This window comes from Malurus melanocephalus, unplaced genomic scaffold (assembly GCF_030028575.1).
Source record: "Malurus melanocephalus ecotype Western Australia unplaced genomic scaffold, MMel_1.1 scaffold_844, whole genome shotgun sequence".
Taxonomy (NCBI): domain Eukaryota; kingdom Metazoa; phylum Chordata; class Aves; order Passeriformes; family Maluridae; genus Malurus; species Malurus melanocephalus.
Genome location: NW_026624076.1, coordinates 129,607 through 153,322, shown reverse-complemented (window position 1 = coordinate 153,322; position 23,716 = coordinate 129,607). Strand labels below are relative to the sequence as shown.

General features: G+C 40.0%; 2 protein-coding genes across 4 annotated transcripts in view; both read left to right on the top strand.

The window, feature by feature from the left end:
• Window positions 1-263, top strand: part of CCDC125 (coiled-coil domain containing 125) — a 13,971-nt gene extending 13,708 nt beyond the window's left edge. The window contains exon 12 of the mRNA XM_057385572.1: window positions 255-263. Coding sequence (XP_057241555.1) covers window positions 255-263 — 9 coding nt within the window. The remainder of the gene's footprint in view (window positions 1-254) is intronic.
• On the top strand, window positions 31-23,317 carry ZFYVE16 (zinc finger FYVE-type containing 16). 3 transcript variants are annotated; one of them, XM_057385569.1, is made up of 18 exons: window positions 31-123; window positions 5,691-5,797; window positions 5,983-8,123; window positions 11,207-11,303; window positions 12,163-12,330; window positions 13,145-13,293; window positions 15,229-15,604; window positions 16,207-16,329; window positions 16,421-16,576; window positions 17,199-17,423; window positions 18,150-18,232; window positions 19,624-19,728; window positions 20,145-20,295; window positions 20,485-20,565; window positions 21,097-21,259; window positions 21,628-21,733; window positions 22,111-22,275; window positions 22,531-23,317. In XM_057385569.1, exons 2-18 carry the CDS (start codon window positions 5,728-5,730, stop codon window positions 22,690-22,692), a joined length of 4,521 nt encoding a protein of 1,506 aa, XP_057241552.1. In that variant the 5' UTR covers window positions 31-123; window positions 5,691-5,727; the 3' UTR covers window positions 22,693-23,317. The 3 variants fall into 3 exon arrangements, with proteins under 3 accessions (XP_057241552.1, XP_057241553.1, XP_057241551.1); XM_057385570.1 differs by having other exon boundaries at window positions 31-128; XM_057385568.1 differs by having other exon boundaries at window positions 31-176.
• Window positions 23,318-23,716: the final 399 nt, after the last annotated feature.

Here is a 23,716-nt window from a genome sequence, read left to right as displayed (position 1 = left end):
GTGGGCGTGGCCGCGCAGGCGCGGTGCGCGCAGCGAAGGGTCCAGGCCGGCGCCCGGAGCCGGCGGCGGGGCCGGGGCGGGCCCTGAGGGGAGACGGCCCCGAGACGGCCCCCAACCGGCCGGGTGAGGTCGGGGAGACGCGGCTGTGCGAGTATTCTCTGACTGAGGTTGCCTGGGTGGGTTATTTGCCCCCGGAGGTTTGGGGGTGTTAGTGATGTTATGGGTTACTACTGTTCTGTTTGKTTTTTGTATAGGGTTTATAGCGTATAATGTATGTACAGAGAGTATTATAAACGGTATGTGGAGTATATACATGGTAAATAATATATTGAAATTATTATRTAGGTTATATAGAATATATATGGTATATAKAGTGGAATGGACAAYCTTACACCATACACTTACACGCGTWAACATAGTGTAAAACATTCTGTGTGTAAAACCAAGCAGTAATGGCAGAGAAACTGGTCACTGACGCATTGTGGGGAGCACGGCAGAGGGTCCAGCTGGCTGCCAGGGCCAGGTGCTGTCAGTGCTCTGTGGCCACGGTTGTCTGATCCGAACATTCGCTCATTAATAACGCAAATCAGAGGAAACGGGAAGTTGAGGGAACAGCGGTTTCCACTGAGCAGSAGTGATCTGCTGGAGCTGGGGCAATCCCATTCTTGAGACTCATCTTGAGTGATAAGTGCTGACAGAGGTGGTGGTGGCATCATGGGGCAGGGTGTGCAGGCTCTGTGGGTTTGGGGTGGCCACTGGGTTCCTCATCAGTGGGGCCAGGGTCCTGGTTATTATTATTTGGCCMCTGGTGTGCCAGACACTGCTGAGAATCAGAACTGTTTGCTGTGCCCAGTTCTGTGCTCCATGGCAGGAGAAAGACAAGAATCAACTGGAGGGGGTGCAGTGGAGGCCACAGGGAGGATTTGGGGTGTGGAGCATCTCTGTGCTGAGCAGAGACTGCGGGAGCTGGGCCTGCTCAGCCTGGAGAAGGGAAGGTGTGAGGGATCCCATCAATCCATACAAACACCTCACAGGGGGACAGAGAATGGGGTCAGACTGTGTTTGTGGGGCCAGGGACAGGATGAGGAGCAATGGCCATAAAATAAACCACGAGTTCCACCTTTACACTGAGGGTGCAGAGCCCTGGAGCAGCTGCCCAGGGAGGGTGTGGAGTCTTCTCTCTGGAGAAATCCCAACCCCACCTGGACATGTTCCTGTGTCACTGCTCTAGGAGATCCTGCGTGGGCAGGAGGGTTGGACTGGATGAGTTCCAGAGGTCCCTTCAAGCCCTGATAATTGGGGATTCTGTGATTGTGAGTATAGTGTGAGTAATACTATTCTCAGTTCAGAGGAGCAAGATTCTGTGGGTGGATGAGTGAGAGAAAATCCTAAGGTTCTGAAGGTGATGTGGGATAGAGATGTTCAGGTGCTAGTGTCATCACACAGGTTGGAGTTCTGTCCTTCCAAAGAGTTTTTATTGAACTAACACAACGGTTCTCTTTAAACAAGACAATTTGTTGTAGTGTGCCCCGGAAACTTGTCYTTATGTGTCAGAAAATTTCTGAAGCTTTTGCCTTCAGCCCCTGATTCAGCTCCTAAACTTGCTGTGGCAGCAGCCACGGCAGCTTTTSTGTTGGACAGCGAGTTGTTTTGCTCAGCAAGAATCGTTTTGGTTTTTGTTTGAATTTTTCATGGAACATTTGTTCAGTTCTATGAACTTCTCCATCAGGTTGATTGCTGATGAGCTCTGTAGGCAGCTGYTCCCGTAAATATTTTGTCCCTAGGGCCTCAAGGCTAGGTGTGGGGGTATGGTGTTGGGGTGTGGGAGGGGGTGAGAAGAAAAAAGCTGATAATTAACTCCTTCAGTACCCTTAGTGTGGGAGAAGAGGCGTGCTGTGCCCCATGAGAATTTTGTTGTAAATTTAATGCTCAGTGGTTGTGTTTGTATTGGGGGTTTTGCTCTACTTCTGGTAGTTGCTGGGGTGGTAAGGTAGAAGCTTTTATCTTGTGAGGATAAAAGCTTAAACACAGCTTCCTCCTCAGGCTGAATATAATGATTAAACACAATGATGGAGCTCAAACTGTGCAGCGAGGAAAAAGACTTTAATTCTAATAATCAGAGTTAAGGTGTCTGTTGTGGTCAGCTCTTTGGAGTGGRGACCCGTGAACCCGTTCTGTGTGTGTTCCTTTGTGTGTTCTGCAAGTTAGCACTACTGAGAACTGCTAACTGCTTCCATTTATCTGGAAAAAAAAAAACTAACAATCCATCCTGTAAGATGGCCACTCAGTATCCCAGCAGCCTTGTGTTATCTTCTCCTTTAAATACGAGTGTGTTGAGAAATCCTCAGTGGAATGTTGGTTTTGAACTCTGGAATATGCGCCTGTTGTTACGTAGGGAGGGATAAGTAATTTATAAAGCATATAAAAGAAGTGTCRAAGTCGGTGAAAGCATTTATGAATGCCCTGTCACACTTGCAGTCAGTGCAGTCATCCAGATCTCAGGATTTGCATTCCAGAGTTACCATTTAACAGTTTTAATGCAGCAKAATTATTGCCTCTGTTTCTTGGGTCTGTGTGCAGTTTGAAGTGCTGTGTTGGGAGTGTGTCWGACCACTTGTTGGAGATCTGAGATGAACCTGTTTAGAGACACACCAAAGGTTTATCTGGGGAAGTGGCACATTCAGTGTGAGCTTTATTTGTAGCACAGTTTGTGCTTTGATTATTTTCCTTTTTTGAGATGGACTGCTGTTCTATCTTCATTTCTTGCTGTACATAAATGTTTARTTTACCTTAATCTGCTAATATATAGTCTTTAACAGACACTGATTTAAATACCATTTAAAAGTTTGGAAAAAGTCAGTTTGGAAAAATGGAGCTGGTGAGAGCATTAAGTTTATGTCTGCCTGCACTGCTAGGGACTTAAGGACTAAGATAAAGTTATAAACATTAAGTTTATTTTTAAAAAATACTAATCTGTGAACCAGTTTAGGGAGTGTCTCGTGACTGCTTTCAGAGCTCTAAGATACAACCTTCTGTCGTTCACAAGACAACAGCTCTGTCTATCTTAAAAACATACATAGTGATAGTGCCTCTGGTTTTTGATAGTTAAATTCTTTTGTTACAGTCTGAAAAGTCTTAAAAGAATATCTTTAGAACAAATGCAGTTTGCTGAATGAAAATTACTTCTCCAGACCCTTTATGCAGGGAAGGTAGCCGTTATTTGGTAAAAACATGTCATCAGAACTTTTCCRTGGCTTCTAATGCATTAATGTAAACATTGGGACAGGCTGTATGCAAATCCATGCAGAAAATAAAAAAAAAAAACAAAACTTGCTCATCTTGTTGAAAGAAGATTTGAAACATGAGAAACTTTTTGCAGTTCTTTGGTGAAGCAGACACTGAGTCAGGACAGAGAGATGAGACAAGGGGGCACTGCTGGTCTGCCTGTTTTGGGGGTTTTGATTTTATTGTGGGTTTTTTGCTTTTAGGCCTCTTGTAGAAAAGCTAAAAACCTACACAAAATTTGAGGAAGGAGTAATGAAATTAGGAATAATATATGTTCTAGTTATTCAAAGTTAGTTTAGTTATTCAAAAAGCTTTACCGAGTCAAATAACTATTTTATTTTACAAATAGATTTAAGTAAATGAAACAGTGCTACTGGGTTGGTAGACTGAGGTGTCATAGTTTTCTGACCTCTCTGTAGAAGAGAGTTAATCTGTATTAAATAGATGTGAATAATTGCATATGATTTTAGTTCTACTGTTCTTTGCTTTTTCAGAGAGTTTAGTGGGCCAGCATCAATGCATCCTTCAAATTAGCATTATAATCAAATAATAGATAGCATTGTAAACTAATAATGCCCTTTACTTAATTCAGAATTTGTTGTATGCCCCGTCAGGATTGCAAAACAATGAATATTCTCTAAGTCTTTTTAAGTAAAAGACAAAGGTAGATGAAATAATTACTTGCCTCTCGTCTATATAATTTTTTAAAATGTGAAAGGTTTTTGTTTTTGATAAGCTTCTGTTGTTATTGATATCTGTGATATCTGGTGAGATTGTATAATAAATACCTACAGAGGACACAAACCAGCATTACACATCTCTTGATCCCCGGTTTTCTTGTAACCCTTCAATATTTCTTGTTTATGTGGCCTGTTGGACTATCGACTGTCCACAGATACGTGCTTTAGGGATGGGATCTGTACTTTAATGTGTGTCAGTGAATCACCGAAAGCTGTTAATCGTGTAAAGTTCTTAATTGAAATAGCTTCCAGTTCATGTTGTTGCATCCCCCTTGCCGGGAGGTCGTGATTGCTGCCGGATTCAGTTTGGTGAGGAGGAGGGGTACTGAGGCTGTGTTTTCTGCTCTTTGAGCCCTCTRCACCCTGTGAGAGACTTGCAGCCTGAAGACCTTGGCCGTGACTAATTAATGGCCATGGATATCAAAACAGTGATATATTCAGATTGTTCATTTTTTGCTTAAATATGAGCACCAACTACTTCATTACTGCGTATTTGTTTCACCTTTCTTAYGCTTTGCAAGTCTCTGTTTGAGCTACACATTGCCTTAAAGTGTTCTTGCCACATGCATGTTAATGTGAAAAATAATTACATTGCATGTGGYGAACAATTACACATTAATATAAATTAATTCTTCTGAACTGTGCAGCAAAGAGAAATGTTTGCACTTAGAGGAGGAAGTCTGTAGCTGCAGGGTGSCGTAAGTGGTGTGAGAGAGGATTTAAGTATTTGTTTGACTCTAAGCTTTTAGAAGGATGACTGGACATTGCTAGGTGGTCAAAATACCAGTTGAATTGGAGTAGGGTGTCAGGTCAGCAGATGGAGAAACTGAATGCACTGATAAAAGCAGATGGAAARCTAGACAGGTCTCCACTGGTGCCGTTTCCAGACATTAGACTAAATGAATCTCAGTCCTCTCAGTTTGCTCGAAGGAAGTGTAAATATTGATTTTTGTATTATGGGTGGTTGCACTGCATGGGTGTTCAGCCATGAAAAAAAGATGTGCAGTTAGAAAGCAATTCTGAGTGACCAAAAAGGCATAAAATTGAGTGGCTGGAAAGGTTCATTAAACAAATAAAGCAGGGTGTTTGGCAGTGGGGTAAGTAATTGATTAATAAATAGYTTTCAGTTGAGCTTGTAAGTCTGTAATAAGAGGTTTATGGTCTTGGGTTCTCAGAAGTGTAATTGTTTATGTGTTTTGAGTAGAACAGAAATGATGAGCAGAATTACCGTGTTGGATTTTTAATTTTTATTATTAYTTAGACAGGTGAGCTGTRTTCAAAGTTAATAATGGCCTATTTTGTTTTTTGCCTGTGAAGTATGTGGCTCAAAAGGTATATAAAGTGTGTATGTACATATCAAACTAGAAGATACTAACATTCCTTCTGGTTTTAAATTTGCTGACATTATAATACCATAGCACATGCTTTCAGATGCATTTATTATTTATAAGTAGCCTCAATGTTGTGATGTGAAGTGAGTTTTTCAGTGTATTGCTGAGTACATTGAGCATATTCAGGGTGCTTAGAGGTTTTTGTGCATAGGGTTTGTTTACCTGGAGAGAGAACAAAGTGTTAATGAAAAGAAAAAAAATGAGTCTAATACAAACACTTGGGCTTTGTAAACAGAAAAATGCTTTTAATTAAACACTGTATTTTTCTCTGTAGGTTTAAGACRGCTAAAGCTTCACTAGATCTGACTAGAATGGACAGTTACTTTAGAGCTGCGGTCTGTGACTTGGACAAACTGCTCGATGAATTTGAGCAGAATACAGGTTGGTTTCTGCGCTGCCTTTTTTCGTGGAAGTACATGGTCAAATGACTGTTACCATGGAGTCTGAAAGTAGCATCTGCTGAGTAAAAGCTTGTATTGATGAATAGATGGGATGTAGAGGGAGTGCTCAGTGGAAAGAGAGGAGTCTTTTAAACTTTGCTTTTGATCTCTTCTTGCTTAAAATAGATGAATGTGAGTGCTTCAGAACACTTCAGAATCCATATGACTCAAAGCTGTCTTCAGTCCTGGATTGCTTTGAGCATGCACACCCCACACCAAACCTGCCAGAGGATCCTGCCAGATGTCCTGCCTCAGAGGAGAGCTCTCTCGTCGCCCCTGTGGGCACAAGTGATGTGCTCAGTTACTCACCTCCCAAAGAGAAGGGTGTTGCTGGACCTGACCTTTTGTCCACTGTGGATAGTGGTCCCCTAAAGGAAATTCAGGCTGCAAACCTGGGAAGGTGTAGCATTCCTGTGTGTGATCTTGTTAGTGACACAGCGAATTTAATCCACTCAGTGGCTGCTCATGAAGGGACTCAGAAATTGCAGCCAGATGATTTCCAGTACAGTGAGAGGCCCGATGGCTGTGGCTTATCTTGTATCCCTGTTCCTATTTGTGTGYCATCACCTGGCTGCAGTGCTGCTGYCAGTACAAAGCAGAGTGATGGGGATTCGGTGTTACAAGATTCAGGGCATCTTAAAACAGAGSAGATTAATAGTTTCACTTCAARATCAGAGAGTKRTGCTGCAGGAGCAATCCYGGATCCGTGTGATCATCAACACAGRACAGAATCTGTAAAGTGCAATGAAGTACCTGACCAGACTGAACAAATTGCTGCCCTGGATACTGAATGTGTCACTGTAACATCACAGAATTTGAATGCATACGATCCCAAAGACGAGAAAACCTGTGAAAAACTCCCTTGTGAAACACAGGATGACAGTGCATGCTCTGCAGTAAGCACAGAGGTGTACGGAGGAAATGTCACAGGAAAGGTAGACCCAAATGAGGGGAGTAATGTTGACTCCATGCCTTCAGATATTCCAAAGAGGCATCAGATGCACGAGAGCAATTCAACATTACCTGAAAATTGTGCTTTACCARGCTCCTCGTGTCAAACAGGAGCTGAAGTAGAACTGGAGGAGAAAATCACAGAAGAGAATGTAGTTAGTGAAGAGTTTAATAGCAGTGAGATACTGAGCAGTGTTTCTAGTTCGTGTATTTCAGCTGAGGATGTCCAGAGCTCTCTGTCCTGTCTTTCCCTTCCTGTGTCTATGTGYGGTTCATTGGTTGTAACAGAAGAAACGATTAATCCTCTACCTCAAAATGCAGTGACAGAGGTTGTTAGTGATACTGTAACTGTTCATGCTGGAGAGTGTAAAACTCATCTCTCTGGTAGGGAATCTTGTGAAAATACCAACTGGCATGAAGAGGAAGAATATTTGGCTGAAATCARTGGAAGTATTGCAGAAAAAAGTAGGGATGGAGAGAAGTACAATACTGAGAATGTAACTGATGATGGTGATTCTCAGCAAGTCAAAACTTTTGCTTCTGCTTTTCTAGACCTTGAGGCTGARCCATATGGTATTGGTGTAGACACTTTTTATGATGAGAGCATGGGCTCTGTTATGGCTGACTTTATTGATGAGGAGAATGTTATTAAAAGTGATGCTCTAATAAGCGATGCTGAGCTTGATGATTTCTTGTATGGACAAAATCTGCAGTCCAATGTGTTGAAGTCTTCAGGCAATGACAGTAACTTGATGGAAGCTGATGCAGATGGAGGGAATTTAACAGATCTGAGCAACCTGGATTTCACAGAAGTCAGTGAAAAACTTGTGCAAACAAAACTRGAGGAGATAACGAGCATTAATAGTACCTTTAAAGCGTCTCTTGCTGCCAGTGAACTGGAAGCTGCAGCAGAAGTCAGCATGTCTCGTGGTCAGGGTGTGACTGAGAATGGTGACAGAGCTCTGCCTTCCGATGTTTGTGCTGAAGGTGCAAGACCAAAGYGGTTGCTTGACCTTTCCCAGGGAGCTGCTGATCAGAAACAACTGAACAGAATAAATGAAAGAGAAAACCAGGAGTCTGGTTCTCTTAACCCAGAGACTCCCCTCTCTGACACCACTGTAACTGCTGGTAATAATTCTGAGCCTGAGGCTGGAGGAAATCAAACAGCTGAAAAYGCTGAATCCCGTAAAACACCTTCATCTCTGTCATGGAAACAGCCCTTGTGGGTCCCGGATTCAGAGGCACCCAACTGCATGAACTGCCAGGCCAAGTTCACCTTCACAAAGAGGCGACACCACTGCCGAGCCTGTGGGAAGGTGAGTCACCRGAGAGGGGTCCTGTGCTGCTGGCAGGACATGGAGATTCTGATTTAGGCGTAACCAAGATACAGAAGTAAAAGAATATTGACAGAAATTTTCTAGGCTTGGAAGTATTCTATTTACCAAGAACCAATTTTTGTTTTCCTTTCATAGGAATCTAAAGACTGCTGGAAAAAGCTAATGTTAATTGAGAAATATATGASYYTTCTTGTGAAAATTGTAACTAAAGRGAAGTACAAAGTATGTTCTTCTCTTGTGTGTCATGATTGGCTAAACTGATGTGTTTTGCACAGAGTAAGGGAGATGAGAYGATGGACTACTTCATAGTAATCATATTGAGTCAGCTTGTTATTGTGCTATTAACTGAAGTATTTATGTTTTTTGAAACTGAGGTGGTGATGATGATAATCTAGTCATTTGCTATAAGTGGTTATACCAACTGTGGAGCACTGTTCATGAGCCTGAGGGGATTGTATTCTTTCAGGAGCCGTAACAGCAATAGCAGTGCAAGAAGATTGATAGTCTAAATCTGATCTTTGTGTGTTTAGATGTGTAATTTTTCTAAGGACCTCATCTCAGGGGAAAAGTATGTGACTCACCAACAAAGTGACTAATTGTAGAACATTTTTTCAGCCTGTGTTCGTCTGCTGACAGTAAGTGATGCCAAAGCTGATTCTCAGTTCACAATTCTATTTTTTCTGCTATGGCTTGTATTAGTGCATAAATGGAAGTGCTAGCAATACTAATGACCCTACTGTTGTGTTGCTCTGTAAGCTGTAGGGATGAGGAGACACAGCAAAACCAAGGGTCAGTACTTTTCACATCCCCAGTGTTAAGAAGCACCTGGAAAGGCTTGGTAGGTTTTTTTTTTCCCACCTCTCTTCTAGCACTGTGTGTTTAAAGCATGATGCTTATTTACTCAGCCACAGCTGGCGTGGACTAAAATGTAGGTGTGCATTGGAGTGTCCAGGAAATTAAGAACTCCTTGTGCCACCCTGGAACCCATTGAACTTGCTGCCAGAATACCCTGTAGAGGTTTTGTGATGGTTTAAAACACAGTCCTTCAGAATGGGTTTTGTTTCAGTCATAAGATTGACTGACTTCAAGTTCCTGTTTTACATTCACTGTGAGGTTCTCACACCTTGTGCAGTGCTGGGGATGGGAGACCCTTCACTACACAGTCCTGTTGACAGCTGTGTTAGCTCAGGGGCTTTTGGCAGAACATCAGTGTAATTAGTGAGAGCATCACAATGTCTCTTAATTAGCAGAGTAAGTGAAGGTGGCACAGGTTTATCTAAACCTTACAGATACAGGAGTGCTCTCCAGCTGTAGTTTTTCTGAATGTGCAATAGCTTAACTTTCTGCCTTGTACAATTTCCTATCTTTTTAATAGTAACTTTTTTTGTCTCAAAAAATCCCAAACCAAACATTCCTTGTGAAGCTGTTGTTTGTTTTGTTTTTGACCACTTGGGAGATAAGGGAAAACTGGTAGGAATTCATAGTTGTCCTCTGTGAACTGGACATTCTATTCTAGAAGACAATTTCATAGATTCCCATGATCCCACATATTTTTTTTTGTGAAAAAAATGGCAACACGTGGATTCTGGTGTCTGTGCTGGTGGCAAGTGCAAAGTTACTGGTCCCTGCTTTCTCTCCCATCTGAGGCACACACAAGGCCAAACAGGTTTGCAGTTCCACTGTTTAGGGCTTGTCTCTTGTTATGGTACCCTTCTTCTCCCTAATTCAACCAGAACCCACCTCTTTGCGTGACAGCCTGCTATTCACCTCCTTTCTTCAGTCCCATAGTTTGCCTTCAMCTTTTAGGTGCAGTAGGATTAATCCTGCTGCAATCCTCTGCAGGTCCCAGTGTCACCAAGGGTATGAGGAGAGTACTCCTTGCAGGGGATTATGCTGCTGGCACACAATTGGAAGCTCTAAGGTGGATTATGACTTAATTAGCAATTAATCCTCTTCAATTACCTACTCAGCATATGTACTGAGCATGCGTATTTCCCGTTGAGGTAAATTACATGTGTCACTAATCCAGAAGSAGCTGGAATAGTTTCTTTTTTTAGCTCATATTACACTGATCAATCAGTTTTACAGTGACTTTTCCTGCTTAGAGGAATTCACTTATGGTTTTTTTTTTTCCTATTGCTTGGGATTTCCCCCTTGCCCCTTGATTGATTTTGTTTTTCTGGATTAGGAGCAATTAGGAGTAGAGAAGACCTTTAGGGGTTTCAGAAAACCTTTTGTAAAGGCTCTAGAGCCTACATATCGTGGAAAATAGTGTGACTCGTTAAAAAGTTGCAGATCATCCTTGAAAGAACATACGAGGGAGATGACAACAGCTCTAGATATTAATGGCAACTCTTGCAAAAAAACCAGCTTTTCTAAAGACATAATTCTTTGAATGGGATTGTGCAGGTGTTGTCCAGGCTAACGAGACACACTTTTCCTTGTTTCTGCTTAAAAATATACAGGATTATATACCCTGTTGGAATAGAAGGGCATGTTCTGTTCTTTCAAAGCAGCTTTCTTTGAGAATGCTTTGCTGAAGGGGGCTTTTCACGTGAAGGTAATAGTGCTTGTTCTTCCTGAGGGAGCAGGACAGCCTACTTGGCTCTGGGTACCTCGTCCTGGGGTGGAGAGGCAGCTTGGAGTGTCTGACAGACTGACAGCATGTGCTGCTGAGAGCCTTGGTGAGCTACAGCAATGATACTAAAGCACCAGAGCAAATCCCAAATCTGGGTCTCAGTCTTGGCCCTATCATGTTGTTTAATGTAAAACACTTATGGGAGGAACAGAAGTAGGAGTGAATTTGGGATAAGAGGTGCAACCTGAAATTCTTTTCATTGCTCCAGATAAGAGTTTTGATACAGTTTTGCTGCTTTCTGCTGGGTATGTATTGTGGGTTTTATTCTTTCTATCTTTTTTCCTGAAGATTTCTTCATAAGAGATTAAGATACAAGGCTTGAATATAAGATTGTTTAGAATGAAGCAAGCATATTTTTTGGAGGAGTTTTCTATTYGCTGTGCAAGATGTCTGTAATAGTTAATGCAATCCTTTTCTGATTCAGGTTTTTTGTGGTAGCTGTTGCAAACGAAAATGCAARCTGCAATACATGGAGAAGGAAGCAAGAGTCTGCACTGGCTGTTATGATGATATTAATAAAGGTAAAGAGGTTTTTTTTGAGTAATTGCAGTAATCGTTGAAGTATCTCTTCAAGATTTGTTCTTTTGGGGGAGTTGATTACTTTAATTGGTGTATGTTTTCCTATTTCTGAGATGAAGGGATGAAGAGAACATTTGTACCTCTTAGTTGGATTCGAGTTCTTATTTTGAACTTCGAGTATGAAGTTGGTTGTTTTTTGTTAAACTAAGTTGCTTTTAACTTCATAGGACTAAACAGGATGTTACAGAAGAATAGAATTTATCATGTTGAGTCATCTTTGATAGGAATTCAGCRAAAGTACTCCCTCCACAGTAGCCCTCTGTGTGTTTAAAGGCCACATCTCTGTCCTCATATGTTATTTGCCCACTTTATATAGCTTCCTGTCCTGCTGTTTTTACAAGACACTTAACTGGGCTGCAGTAAGTGACTCATCAGATAACCTTTTCTTAACTGGGAGCTAAGCATGGATGCTGATAAAAACGGCAGAAGAAACAATCGAGGTCCTGTTGGTTAGTATTTAAATAACAAGCTGAAAACGTGTCTGAATTTTATTCGGCCACATGAATGGAATTCAAAATTATAAATGTGGCGAATATTTGTCCCATCACACTGCACTATGTGGTCACTGCAGTGCTGCCAGGACGGACAAGGGGAGGCTCTTTCTCTCATGAGAAATTAGGCAATTATGCAGGTAGAAAATAAATCTAAATATTCTTCCATACAACAATTTGGGTGTTCATTTCTCATAAAGAGATCACACATGGTGTGTTGCCTCTGCCAAAAAAACCTCACCCACAGTGCTGCACTGCAAATTAAATTTATTCAATGGTGAGATCTTAAAAACTAACCACATTTTTTTAGCACAGGCATTTGAAAGGATGATGAGTCCAACTGGTCCTGTCCCCAATTCCTCTGAACATTCCTCTGCTGTTGCACCTGTAGAGGAAGCCCAGATACCTGGCAGTGCCAGCTCTCCTTCACCTTCTGCATTGTTGCCTACTTCAGCTCTTAAACAACCTGGTCCTGAAGGTACAGATGTTAAATGGAGCATATATCTAACAATCTGAGAGTCTCTTTCCAAAGAGTTGTTTATCACATCTGGGGTTTATGCTTGATATTTCTCGTGTGAAACAGGAACTCTCTGAATGGAGAGTTCACTGTCACTTCCTAGTTTTGGTGCTGGTCCTAAATCTTCACTTAGGAAATGTGGATGTTGCTTTTTTCATTGCTCTCTCTGTTTTTATTGTAAATGTTATTATGTGGCTGTTCATGTAATAATTTTTATATATCTTGTGAGATTTATGGCTTGTGTTGGACTGCCAGTCTTGCTGTAAAAACAAAAAGTAGCTGTTTRGGGAGAAGTTACAAGGGAGCAGCAAAGGTTCATTTTCTGTAAAAGTACTTTCCCATTTCTAAATAGAAATTATGAGTGGCTAACTAGTGTCTTTGTTCCACTTTTATTAAACATCTGACCTCCTTCAAAGAAAATACATTTTTAAACGTAAGTGATAAATCAACTCTTTTTAGAGTGCATTTAATCTTCAAGTTGTGATTTGTGTTTCATTCTTATCTTACTACAGGGGGATGATTGAGGAAGTAGCCTTCTGTAGTATGAATTGATAGATTTAACTGTAGCAGGGCTGCTTCCTCTGCAAGTGAGAGATTGTGTTGCATGTACTTCCCTGATTGGAGACTGGCTGATGTYAACCTCTAGCTGTGCTTAATTCCAGTAAACAGATTGTCCATGCCTTTGGTGGGGAAAAGGGATTTAGTTTTTGCCTGTTTCAGATGCTGGAACAGTGCAGTAATACGGAGTTGTTGTTTTTTTTTTGATCTGTCCCAGGGCTGTGCCCCAGAGAACAGAGGAGGGTTTGGTTTGCAGATGGTATTTTGCCAAATGGTGAAGTGGCAGACACAGCAAAACTGTCCTCTGGAGCAAAGAGGTCGCAGGACTCCAGCCCAGTAAACCCRGACTTGCCAGAGACACACACGGTACGAGTCAGCTGCATGATTTATTATTAAAACATCGTTGCTTGCTATTGATGAAGCCCCTTAGAGACCATAACATGACTTGTGATTCACAGCTTTTGGAACTTGACACAATATTTGAGTATTTTGGGGTGGGTTGTAAAGTCCTTGGACTGAAAAAGACGCTGCAGTAATTTTCAATTTGAGTAAAACCAAGCAAGGTTTTCAAGGCAAAACCTTGTTTGGTTTGAGGTGGCTGTGCACTTCAAAAACTATGTGGTGGAACATTTTCAAAAGCAGTTTTCTTTTTTGTGGATAGTGGTTTATTAACCACTTTTTTGAAGATGACCTCAGCTACAGTTCCTAAACCTGTCATTATCAGCATGCCTATAGTAGAAGTTTGTGGTTGGGTTTTTTTTTYACTAGTGGTCTGCTATAGGTTCCCTGTTGGATTAGATTAACCACATTAGAGGGTGCAACAAAATATCTGTAGTGCCTCTAATGTGAACTAATACTGAACTGAGAGGTAGATTGGCTTTTTTATCTTGAGTCATGTAGGTGATGTTGAATCAACTGCACTTAAAAAGAAAAGTCCAGAGAAGAGTTAGTTTGCTGTGGGAAGTCTTAGTGAGGTTCTTCAGGGGAAGCCTTTTTAAGATAAAACTTAGCATTGAAGAACTGTCTCAAATAACAATATAAATTCCATGATTTATATAAATATATAATTTATATAAATTCCATGACAACACTCAAGAGTTTTTAAAATACATTGTTAAAGCTAAAAATCCAGACCAGATCATTATTATTTTGTTTATGGAGGATCTGAACACTCAGGAGGTGTATAGCATGTAAATCAGCATGAAGAGCAGTAGTAAGCAAATCAAAAGAAGTTGGAGTAATTAAAGGTATAGCCTGTCTCCCATCTGGGGAAGAGTAGGATGTTTGAAATTGCAGAAGATGAGCAATGTGTAAAACTCAAAGCAGCATGAACAAAGTGAGTGGGAGACAATTAGTTGACAATTTGTCTGTGCAGCCTCAGGAGCTCAGAAAAACACAGTGCAGCTCCAAAAGCAAAGGAAACAAAATCCTGAATGTGCTGTGGAGCTCAATCGTGCCAAGTGGTATGAAACACCAGCAAGCAAATTCATGGTGAAGAAGTCTGTTTTTGACCATTTAGTAATGTTTTTTCTGTGTTTTTATGAAGTATTCCCTTTGAGGTTGGTGATTTTATTTATCTTTGGGCAGTGTATTTGTTAATTGGGGGATTTGCTGGAAGCTGATGTGACACTAGGAGAAATGCTACAGGGCAAGCATAGACTTAGGTTTTTTCTTGTTGCCATGCAAAGTTTTCCCTCTAGATATAGGATGCAAGTCTAACATACTTGAAAGATGACATGTGTCTCTGTTTTTTTTGGAAGGGATTATTTTTTTAGTTTGTTTTTTTAATGACAGCTGACATCCTAATGTGCCTATACTCACAGCTTGCCATACATACCTGTCTTCCTGGGAGAGCAGCATAGATTTGACTCCTGAAATTAATCAGACTGAACAATGCTACATTCAGCTATTAGTGCTGAGAGTAGAAACAGAAATATGTTTGCARTACTCAACTCCTGATCCAAGGGATGCCAGGTTGCTGTCAGTGGGGGAAACTGATAGCACACAGATTCCCAAAGGGGCATTGGAGTGTTGGTGGTGTGTTACAACAGTCTACAGCCCTCCCATCTGAATTTATGCTACCAAACAAATAAATTATTGATGCATCTTCACCTATGTAACTCCTAAACAAAAAAAAGAAGAGGTTGCAGGAAAGATTTGCTGGCTTTCTTCTTAATAGGAAGAAATGTATCCTCAGCTTTTRTGATAGATTTCTTTCTCTTCTTGCTTCTAGGATGCTAATGAAAGTTTACCAGGCTGTGAGACAGTGTAGAATTTATTTTTTTGATTTCTTTTTCATAGGCAGCTAACACAGAGGAAGATGACACGATAACTGATGTAAATCCAAAACTGAAGGAAGAAATCGACAAGATTACAAAAACAGAGGAATTGCATCCTTCTGTTCCTTCAGATGATRCGCAGCAGACCACTCCAGGCCACAGTGAGGTGGCACCTAGTTACAAATCTGACACTTTAGGAACTGGAGAATGTCCTCCTGCAGAAGCTGAGAAGAACAGTCCCAGTTCAGTGGCTCAGGCTGCATGGGATGTGCCTGTTAGTGCTTCAAGTTACAGAGCTCTGTGTGGGGTRGAAAACTGCGTGCGGCGAGACATCAGCCTTGTTCCTGATGGGGATCGGCTGCCACCRCTTCTGCTTGCACTTGGTGAAAAAGGGAAAGGTAAAATTCAGTAACATTTTGAGAAAATTGTTAATATGTAGTTTCAAAAGCCTAGAATGGTTTGGGTTGGAGATGACATTAAAGCTCTTCCAGTGCCACTCCCTTGTCATGGGCAGGGACACCTTCCACTATGCTAGATTTCTAAATATGGACTAATGTGCATGCAATTTATATTCTAATACGGTTCTCATGTAATTTATTTCTCATGTAATTTATTTCCCGCATATTTCCCTGGATTTTTAACAAAATCAGTGTGTTAGGAGAAGGATGCTTTACCTCTTACATGCATTGTAGTGGTGTCTGTACTCATCGGTGGTACCTGACAGGATCAGGGTATGGATGAGGAGTCAGCACACACAATCAGTCAGGGATTTCCAAAGAAATGGCAGCCCTGGTTTGCACCTTTGTCAGAAGCCACTGCATCAGTTTTATATATTCCTTGAATCTTGGGGTAAGGTGTTCTCTGGCTGATCTGTGGCTGCTCAAAGCTTGGGAATGACTACCAGGGTAGGAGGATGGGGTGATGTGTCTCACAGTGAGCTAAGTCTTGGTTTYGGCCATTGGCTGCTATATTGAACTAAGTCATGTGTTAATTTGTTTAGATATGCTGGTGGAGGAACACCCATCACACCAAAAGGTCGCCTTGCTGCTTGGGGAAGGAGGTCCTAATCCATTGACTTTTATTCTAAATGCAAACTTGCTTGTSAATGTTAAGTTAATAACATGTAAGTACTGCACATTTTCTTTACCGTTAAATCAAGCCTTTTTTTTTCTGACTGTGAAACAGCATTACTGTGGTATCTTATCTTTTTAAAGATTCCTCAGAAAAGTGCTGGTGCTTCTCAACAAACGGACTGCATGGTTTGGGTCAGGCAGAAATTGTCATTCTGTTGCAGCGTTTGCCAGATGAAGATGTTTTCCCTAGTGAAATACTCAAATTATTTCTTGACATCTATAAAGATGCAATGAAAGGTGTGTTGTCATTTTAATATCTATTTTTTTCTTGTGTAGTATATTCTTGCTGATCCTTAAAACTTACTGTTTATAGGTAATTTTTATTGAATTATTTAAGTCTCTGATGATTCTGTTGAAAGAACTTGCAGTGTCAGGCTAGAGTTCTAAATAACAAAAGGTTTTAAGTTTCTTTGTTTCCTATACTTGTGTAAACATGCTGTTTGCAGGTTTTTTTGGTTGTTTAGTCATATTGTGATGGAGATTCTGGATATGAACCTTTGAGTCCATGTTTTTTAGGGCATCTGGCACTTTATTTGTAGAACAATGCTCATGGATGTAAATCTTTTAGGTTCTGTTGATCAAAATTCATCAATTGGCATGTGCCAGAACGCTGAACACTCATTTGGAGACACCTAGTTTCTTATTCTATTCTATTTTATTTCATATTCTATTCATATTTTATTTAATTGTGAAATACAGAGTGCTAAATCTGTGGGTTTAGATCTCTGACAGAAAGCAGGAAGATGTGAGATAAATGGTGGGCTCTCCAGTCTGTCAGAGGTCACTGATTAGAGCAGGTCTTGGCACTGAAGTATGAGAGACCCAGATCTGTAAACACTCTCCATTCCTCTTTCTACAGGAAGGTTCATAAAAAATATGGAAAACATTACTTTTACAGAAAGCTTTCTCAGCAGCAAAGAGCATGGAGGRTTCCTGTTTGTTTCACCAACTTTTCAGAAACTTGATGATCTGATTCTACCAGATGAACCTTTTCTTTGTGGGATTCTTATCCATAAGCTGGAAATACCYTGGGCAAAAGTGTTTCCAATCCGTTTAATGTTGAGACTGGGAGCAGAATATGGGGGTAAGTTTTAAGGGTTTCACCATTTACATTTACAGCTGTATAAAAGTAAAGTTTCCTTTGGAAAATGCAAATGGTTTTTAGACAAGTGAGCTATTTAAAATCATCTTTGCATTATTTTGTATTACATTTGTATAAGCCTGACATGGGGAGCCGTGTGTTCAGTCACCTGGGAATGTCCATTGTACTCCTAGACTTCTTTCATTTTTTCTTTTCTTCAAAGCTGATGAGAAAGCTAAGAAACCAAAACTGACATTAAAATTGAAAGATTTTTTTTTGTTGTAGCAGAAAGAATTTAAGGGATGTTCACAAGCTCAGTTTATAACTCTGATGAAATGGAGTATAGTGGTAAAAATATAGATATTTATTACTTACAAGGATAACTTACTAATACATGGGAACCATGTAGACATGTAAAAAATGCAGSAGCCCAGGCTCTACCAGCCAGGCTCTCTCTGTGGTGACAAGGGTGGCAGCTGCTTTGTTGTTCTTTCTTTTCCCAAACTACTTGCTGTGTTTTGTTTTGAACCAATTTTGTCAGATATAACCATGGCGGGGGCCAGGGGGTAACCACACAGTGGCTGAGAATTAGAGAGGGGCTCTGCTTCCTTTGCCTGGTCATGTATTGAGATTTAGAAATAGGTTATAGCTGAAAAAAAACTATAAAACTACCTGGAATAGCTAGTTTTAGAGTTGTTGATGGGTAAATATGATTTTTTTCCTTCCTAGTCTATCCAACCCCTGTGATAAGTGTCAGGCATCGGAAGCCACTCTTYGGAGAGATTGGACACACAATTATGAATCTACTTGTTGTGAGTGAATTATTTATTGTCTTCCCTTGCTGATGTAATCTAAATTACATRAAATGTCCTCCAATTAAAGAAATTCTGAATCTTGAAAGTAGAGCTGATGTTTTAAGTCAAGTATGAAGAACAGAAACCAGTGGAGTAGAAAAACTGTTTAATCTTGTATTGCTGTGCATTAGTTCTGGTAGTGAAGAAAGTCTGTAAATGATTTAGAGAGATGTTGACATTTGCACTGATGCTAGTAGTCATCATTGTATCGGTGCATTTTTCTCTTCCAAGCATCATTGTGGTGCAGGGATTCTGGTCTTAAATCTGACAATTTTAAATGTGAAGAAAGATTTGTCATGTAGATTCCGTGGACAAACTGCAATAATAATTACTTTGTCACACAAACTTAATGTTACCTGACTGTCTTTTTTGAAAGACTCTTTTTGGCAAAACCATGAGTAAGTCAAATCTGGAATTCATGCTGTTCCCTGTGGAAGCTTTCCCTCTGTTACCCAGAAAATTTGATTTCTGGGTTGCAGTCAGGCTGTGTTCCTGACTAGTAAACTTCCTTTGTTTTCTAAGACTTAAATAGAACTTCCAGGACTTCACACCATAATGATCAGGGCAAGRCCATGGAAAGCACGGCATGTCTTATTTAGGCAATCACTACATCTTCTSCTGGGTCTCAAGACCATTGTAGCAGAGATGAAACTGCAGCCTTTGCCCCATTTTTTCCTTCCTGGGTGCCAGTCCCACGGAAACCTTATTGCATTGGGATGTTGTTTTAATTACCCTTTTTGCTGCAGCTGTGCTGATGGAGGAAGGTACAGCTTGCCTGCCTCTTTTTAACTTTTCAGCAGAAGTAGTAAAAGCAAATGAGACCATTTCATACATAATATCATTATGCTGGAAATAAACATAATTTTGCAGAGGTGGGTGAGGTGATGGGTGATTACTTCTGTCAGAGAAAGGGCTAAGAAATGGTGCAGTATTCAGTCTGTAAATCAACAAGTTARATCTGTAGGGGACAGGCTGTGAGCCTGGAAACAAACTCACCTAGATGGTGTCTTCCATGCTTTATTTTTTCTGTCAGAGAGGGATGGTGTTGAATTTTTTTTTTCCCCTAAAACACTGGGATTCTAATGTGTGTGAAGTAGCCATAGATTAAATACTGGTTAATACAGCTACCTTGTCAGTGCTATCAGTTTGTTAATGTATTCACTGAGGTGCCTGTCATATACACCCACTGGGCAAAAAGGGATCACTAAGTCTTTAGTCTTCTTAGTATTATTATTTTTAGAAGTCCTATAGATGTAGGTGGAGTGCCCTCATCTAAATGATGAAGGTAAGAAAAAGGTAAGAAAACAGTACTTAATTGTGTGCTACCATAAATGCTTTATCTGTTACAGGACCTTAGAAATTACCAATATACTTTGCCTACCATAGAGAACCTGTTTGTCCATGTGGAAATGGGTAGAAGCTGTATTAAAATACCTCTAAGGAAGTATAACGAGGTGAGTAAAGCCATCTTGGTTAGCTTTCTAATCCAGACTCCTTTAGTCTTAATTTTTAGTTTTCACATCTATGCCATGAGCTTTTTGAAAAAAAACTTCTCTGAACTTTGTACTGACCTAAATGTGTAAAGGAAAAGGCATGCAATTTCCAGAGCACACACTTTCTTCTGTGATGTGTTGGAAGGTGGATAATGATGAGTAGAGATTTAGGATAGCTGTTAAGTGCTGAAAAATCAGCAGTTTCTTCAAAATCTTTCAGCATTTATTTTCAAATGTTCTCTSTTACCTATTTCCTGATGATGATGTTTTACTTAAGAATTTTTTTAAAAGATAAAGAACCCAAACAACCAATCAACAATGAAAAATCCCCCTCTTGGTGAGATTTATCAGAGTAATGACAAATTTTGTGTTGACAGGTGATGAGGGTGATCAGTTCTTCTAATGAACATGTAATTAGCATGGGAGCAAGTTTTAATACGGAAGCAGACTCTCACTTGGTGTGTGTGCAGAACAAGCATGGCCTCTATCACACCCAGGCAATCAGTTCTACAGGAGATCCCAGGAAAGGTGAGAAGTCTTTTGGGGAAAAATCACATTTCCACAGCAAAAAATGGAAACTCACTATTCGGCTGCACAGAAAATGCATCTCTGGTGGTATCACATTAAAATGTGTTTTGGGAGGAGTGCATGTTGAATGTTAGTTATGACTGACTGGAATGATACAAAGTGATGCTCATTTCCCTTCTACTGTTTTAGTTACAGGTGCAAGTTTTGTGGTGTTTAATGGAGCCCTAAAAGCATCTTCGGGATTTTTAGCTAAGTCCAGTATAGTTGAAGGTAAGAATTTTGTTTTAGGCATTAAAAAGAGAAAAAATTAGCAGCAGTCTTATATAAGGCCTTTATGCCTCAGTAAGCTAAACATTTCTTTTCAGATTTTTTAACTCTGTATGAAGCCTGTTGCCAATGGTGCATAAAAATACACCATAATTCATAATTCACTTACTTCTTTTAAGGCATTCTAAGTTTTAATTCTGTTTAACCAGAATTAAGTCCAAGTCTTACCTTTATGGAACTGTTTTCATTGCCATATTGCTGAAATACATATATTCACACATAGATGCAAAAAAAAAAAAATTTCCAAGATAAGCCTTAAAATGTTCTTTGAGCTTGAGTTTTGTTGACAACAAAGGTTTTTGTCTTCTTTCACGTAACATTTAGTGCTGTGGTTGGGGGATAGAGTCCTTTTGTGCATTTGTTAATTAGCTGTAGGAGATGGTTGGTCCCACTAGAATTTAAGCCAAAATTCTACTAAAAAACTGTGCTGCTTTTCCTGTGGATAATTTTGAATTTTAACTGATTTTCTTCTAGATGGACTAATGGTTCAAATAACACGGGAAACAATGGAGGACCTTCGTCAGGCATTAAGAGACAAGAAGGATTTCAAAATAACCTGTGGAAAAATGGATGCAGGGGATGCAAAAGAATACGTAGATATTTGCTGGGTAGAAAATGAAGAGAAAACAAGCAAAGGGTAAATGTGCTACCAAAATCAACCATCTGAGAGAATTCTTACTCCCAATGTTCAAATACTTGCCTGTAGTTTCTTGAAATTAATCTGAAGTACTTTTTACTTTTATTGACAGAAAGTGCTCAATATCRAGAAATGGTTTATAGCATCTTAAACCTGCCAGATTAGGTTTATATTAATCCCATTCATTCCCTATTTAGGATTTTTTTTTTGTAGCATCTGTATTTTCATGATGCAAGTCCTATATTGTGTTTTGTTGTAAAGCTGTTTCAGTAGCCTTGAAGGATGGGTAAATATTATTTCATAGAAGTTACTGTATCTAAACCATAAAGTGATGTTTGAATTATTAATGATATTATTGTTTTCCATAGAATTTTAAGCCAAGTTGATGGAAAATCAATGGAAGGAGCTCAGAGTGAAAAAGCGCCACCATGGAGAGACTTCGAAAGGGATGGAAAAGTTATAAAGTGCACCGAAGTTAGTGAATTACATAGTTGTTGAGCCTTTTTTTGCTACTTGTTAGCTAGTTAATGGTACTAAGTGATACTGTTAAAATGAGGTGGTTTGATGTGTAGCCACCCTGGCAGCCAGGATGTTATCTGCAGCTCATAACTTGTCATACTTCTCTGAAAAAGGCTGAAAGTCTGCTAGCATCGGCAGCTCTGTAAATGCCTCATCCAGGCATTCCCATGGTCCCTGAAGTATTTTGATTGTGTGGACTAAATACTTGGGTGCTTTGCCAGCAAACAAGCTTTAAAGCTGGCTCTGCTGGGTGTTAGGTGATGCTGGATTACTTTTTCCTAACTTTGGGATAAACCAGGCTGCTGACTGTCGTTTTCTTCCTCTGGTTTCAGGTTAACTATTTTGTAAAGGATCATGAACTACCCAGTGCTGTTCCTCACCAGTTTGCTAAAGAGATTGCYGTTGCCTGCAGCACTGCTCTTTGCCCTCACCTTAAAACCTTGAAAAATAATGGGATGAATAAGATAGGACTCAGAGTTTCCATTGACTCAGACATGGTAAGTTTTCAACTTTTATTGCAGACATTCCATTTCCATTGAATTATCATCTCTTGTAAATACCTTGCATCTTTCCATGATTCTTTCAAGAATTTTGCCCTATCCTGGATCCAGGGGAGGAGGCTGTCTTAGTCATTAGTTTCTCACTTCATGATAGCTGGAATATTCTTTTTACTCTGATACAGCACTTTTTTCACAGMTTTGCTAATACAAAAAGTGTTAAWTAATATCAATGTTAATATGTTTCCCTCCTAGGTTGAATACTTGGCTGAGTCTGGAGGGCACCTTCTTCCACAGAACTATATGAACGACTTGGACAGTGCTCTGATTCCTGTGATTCACGGTGGAATGTCAGATCCTACAGCTCTACCATTGAAAATGGAATTAATATTTTTCATTMTAGAACGCCTGTTTTGATGAGGCTGATTACAGGCGCATACTGATTTGCTAGATCTGAACACCAAAGTTAAAATGCTACAAACACTAAAAATGTTAAAGTTTCTAAACCTGTTACGTTTTAATAGCTTTTCAAACCGTTTTTTCAAAGCCCCTCAGATCCTCTGGTTACTCTGCCACAAAAGAGTTGTAGTTTGTGTCATGAAGTTCTGAAAGTTTACACTTAATACAGGTGCAGAAGAGGGCAGGTTTTTGTTACTCTTTAAACAGCTGCAGCATTTCCTCGGTGTAGTGTAACTCCAAGCCACAGGATCTTGCCTCTTACCCTCAGATTAGTGTGTTACTGAAGTTGCTCTGTGTGATCTCTGCATGTGCTTTCCTGTGCAAGAGCTGATGGCTGAAGCCAGAACTCTTTCCTTGCCACTGGAGGTTCAAATTCCTCCTGTAGGACCTGCCTCTAGCACCAGTGTGTGGGTGAAGGCTTCATGGCTGAGGTCCTTAACTTGGGGATGTGATGCTGGTGCTTCAGGAACATGTGCTCTCAATTGATGTTTTATAGAATAACTTTTCTTTTCTTGTATTTATAAGGATTTATCTAACTTAAATGGAGGCTATTTTTATAAAAAGTGTTTTTTTTTTTCTTTTTTTATTTATCTAACTTAAATGGAGGCTATTTTTATAAAAAGTGTTTTTTTTTTTCTTTTTTCTTTCCTCTGTGTTTGGAATTCCTGATACAATTTGACCTTTCAAGGATTCGGAAAAAACAGAGTACCCTTGATATAATCTACATGTAGCAATAAGACAAGAATTCCGAAATATTTTTTCTGCTCCTGTCTACAGCTTTTGCCACATTTTAGTAGCCGCCTTTACTTTCAGGGAGAACAGATGTATTAAGTATGAATTTTCACGAACAGGTTGATTCTTGTGGAAGGTGTCCCTGCCCAWGGCAGGTGGGGTTGGAGCTCTTCRRGGTCCCTYCCAACCCCAACCATCCTGGGATTTTTGGTATAYCTGAGGTTCTTGCATAGGATGTATTTTTGATACT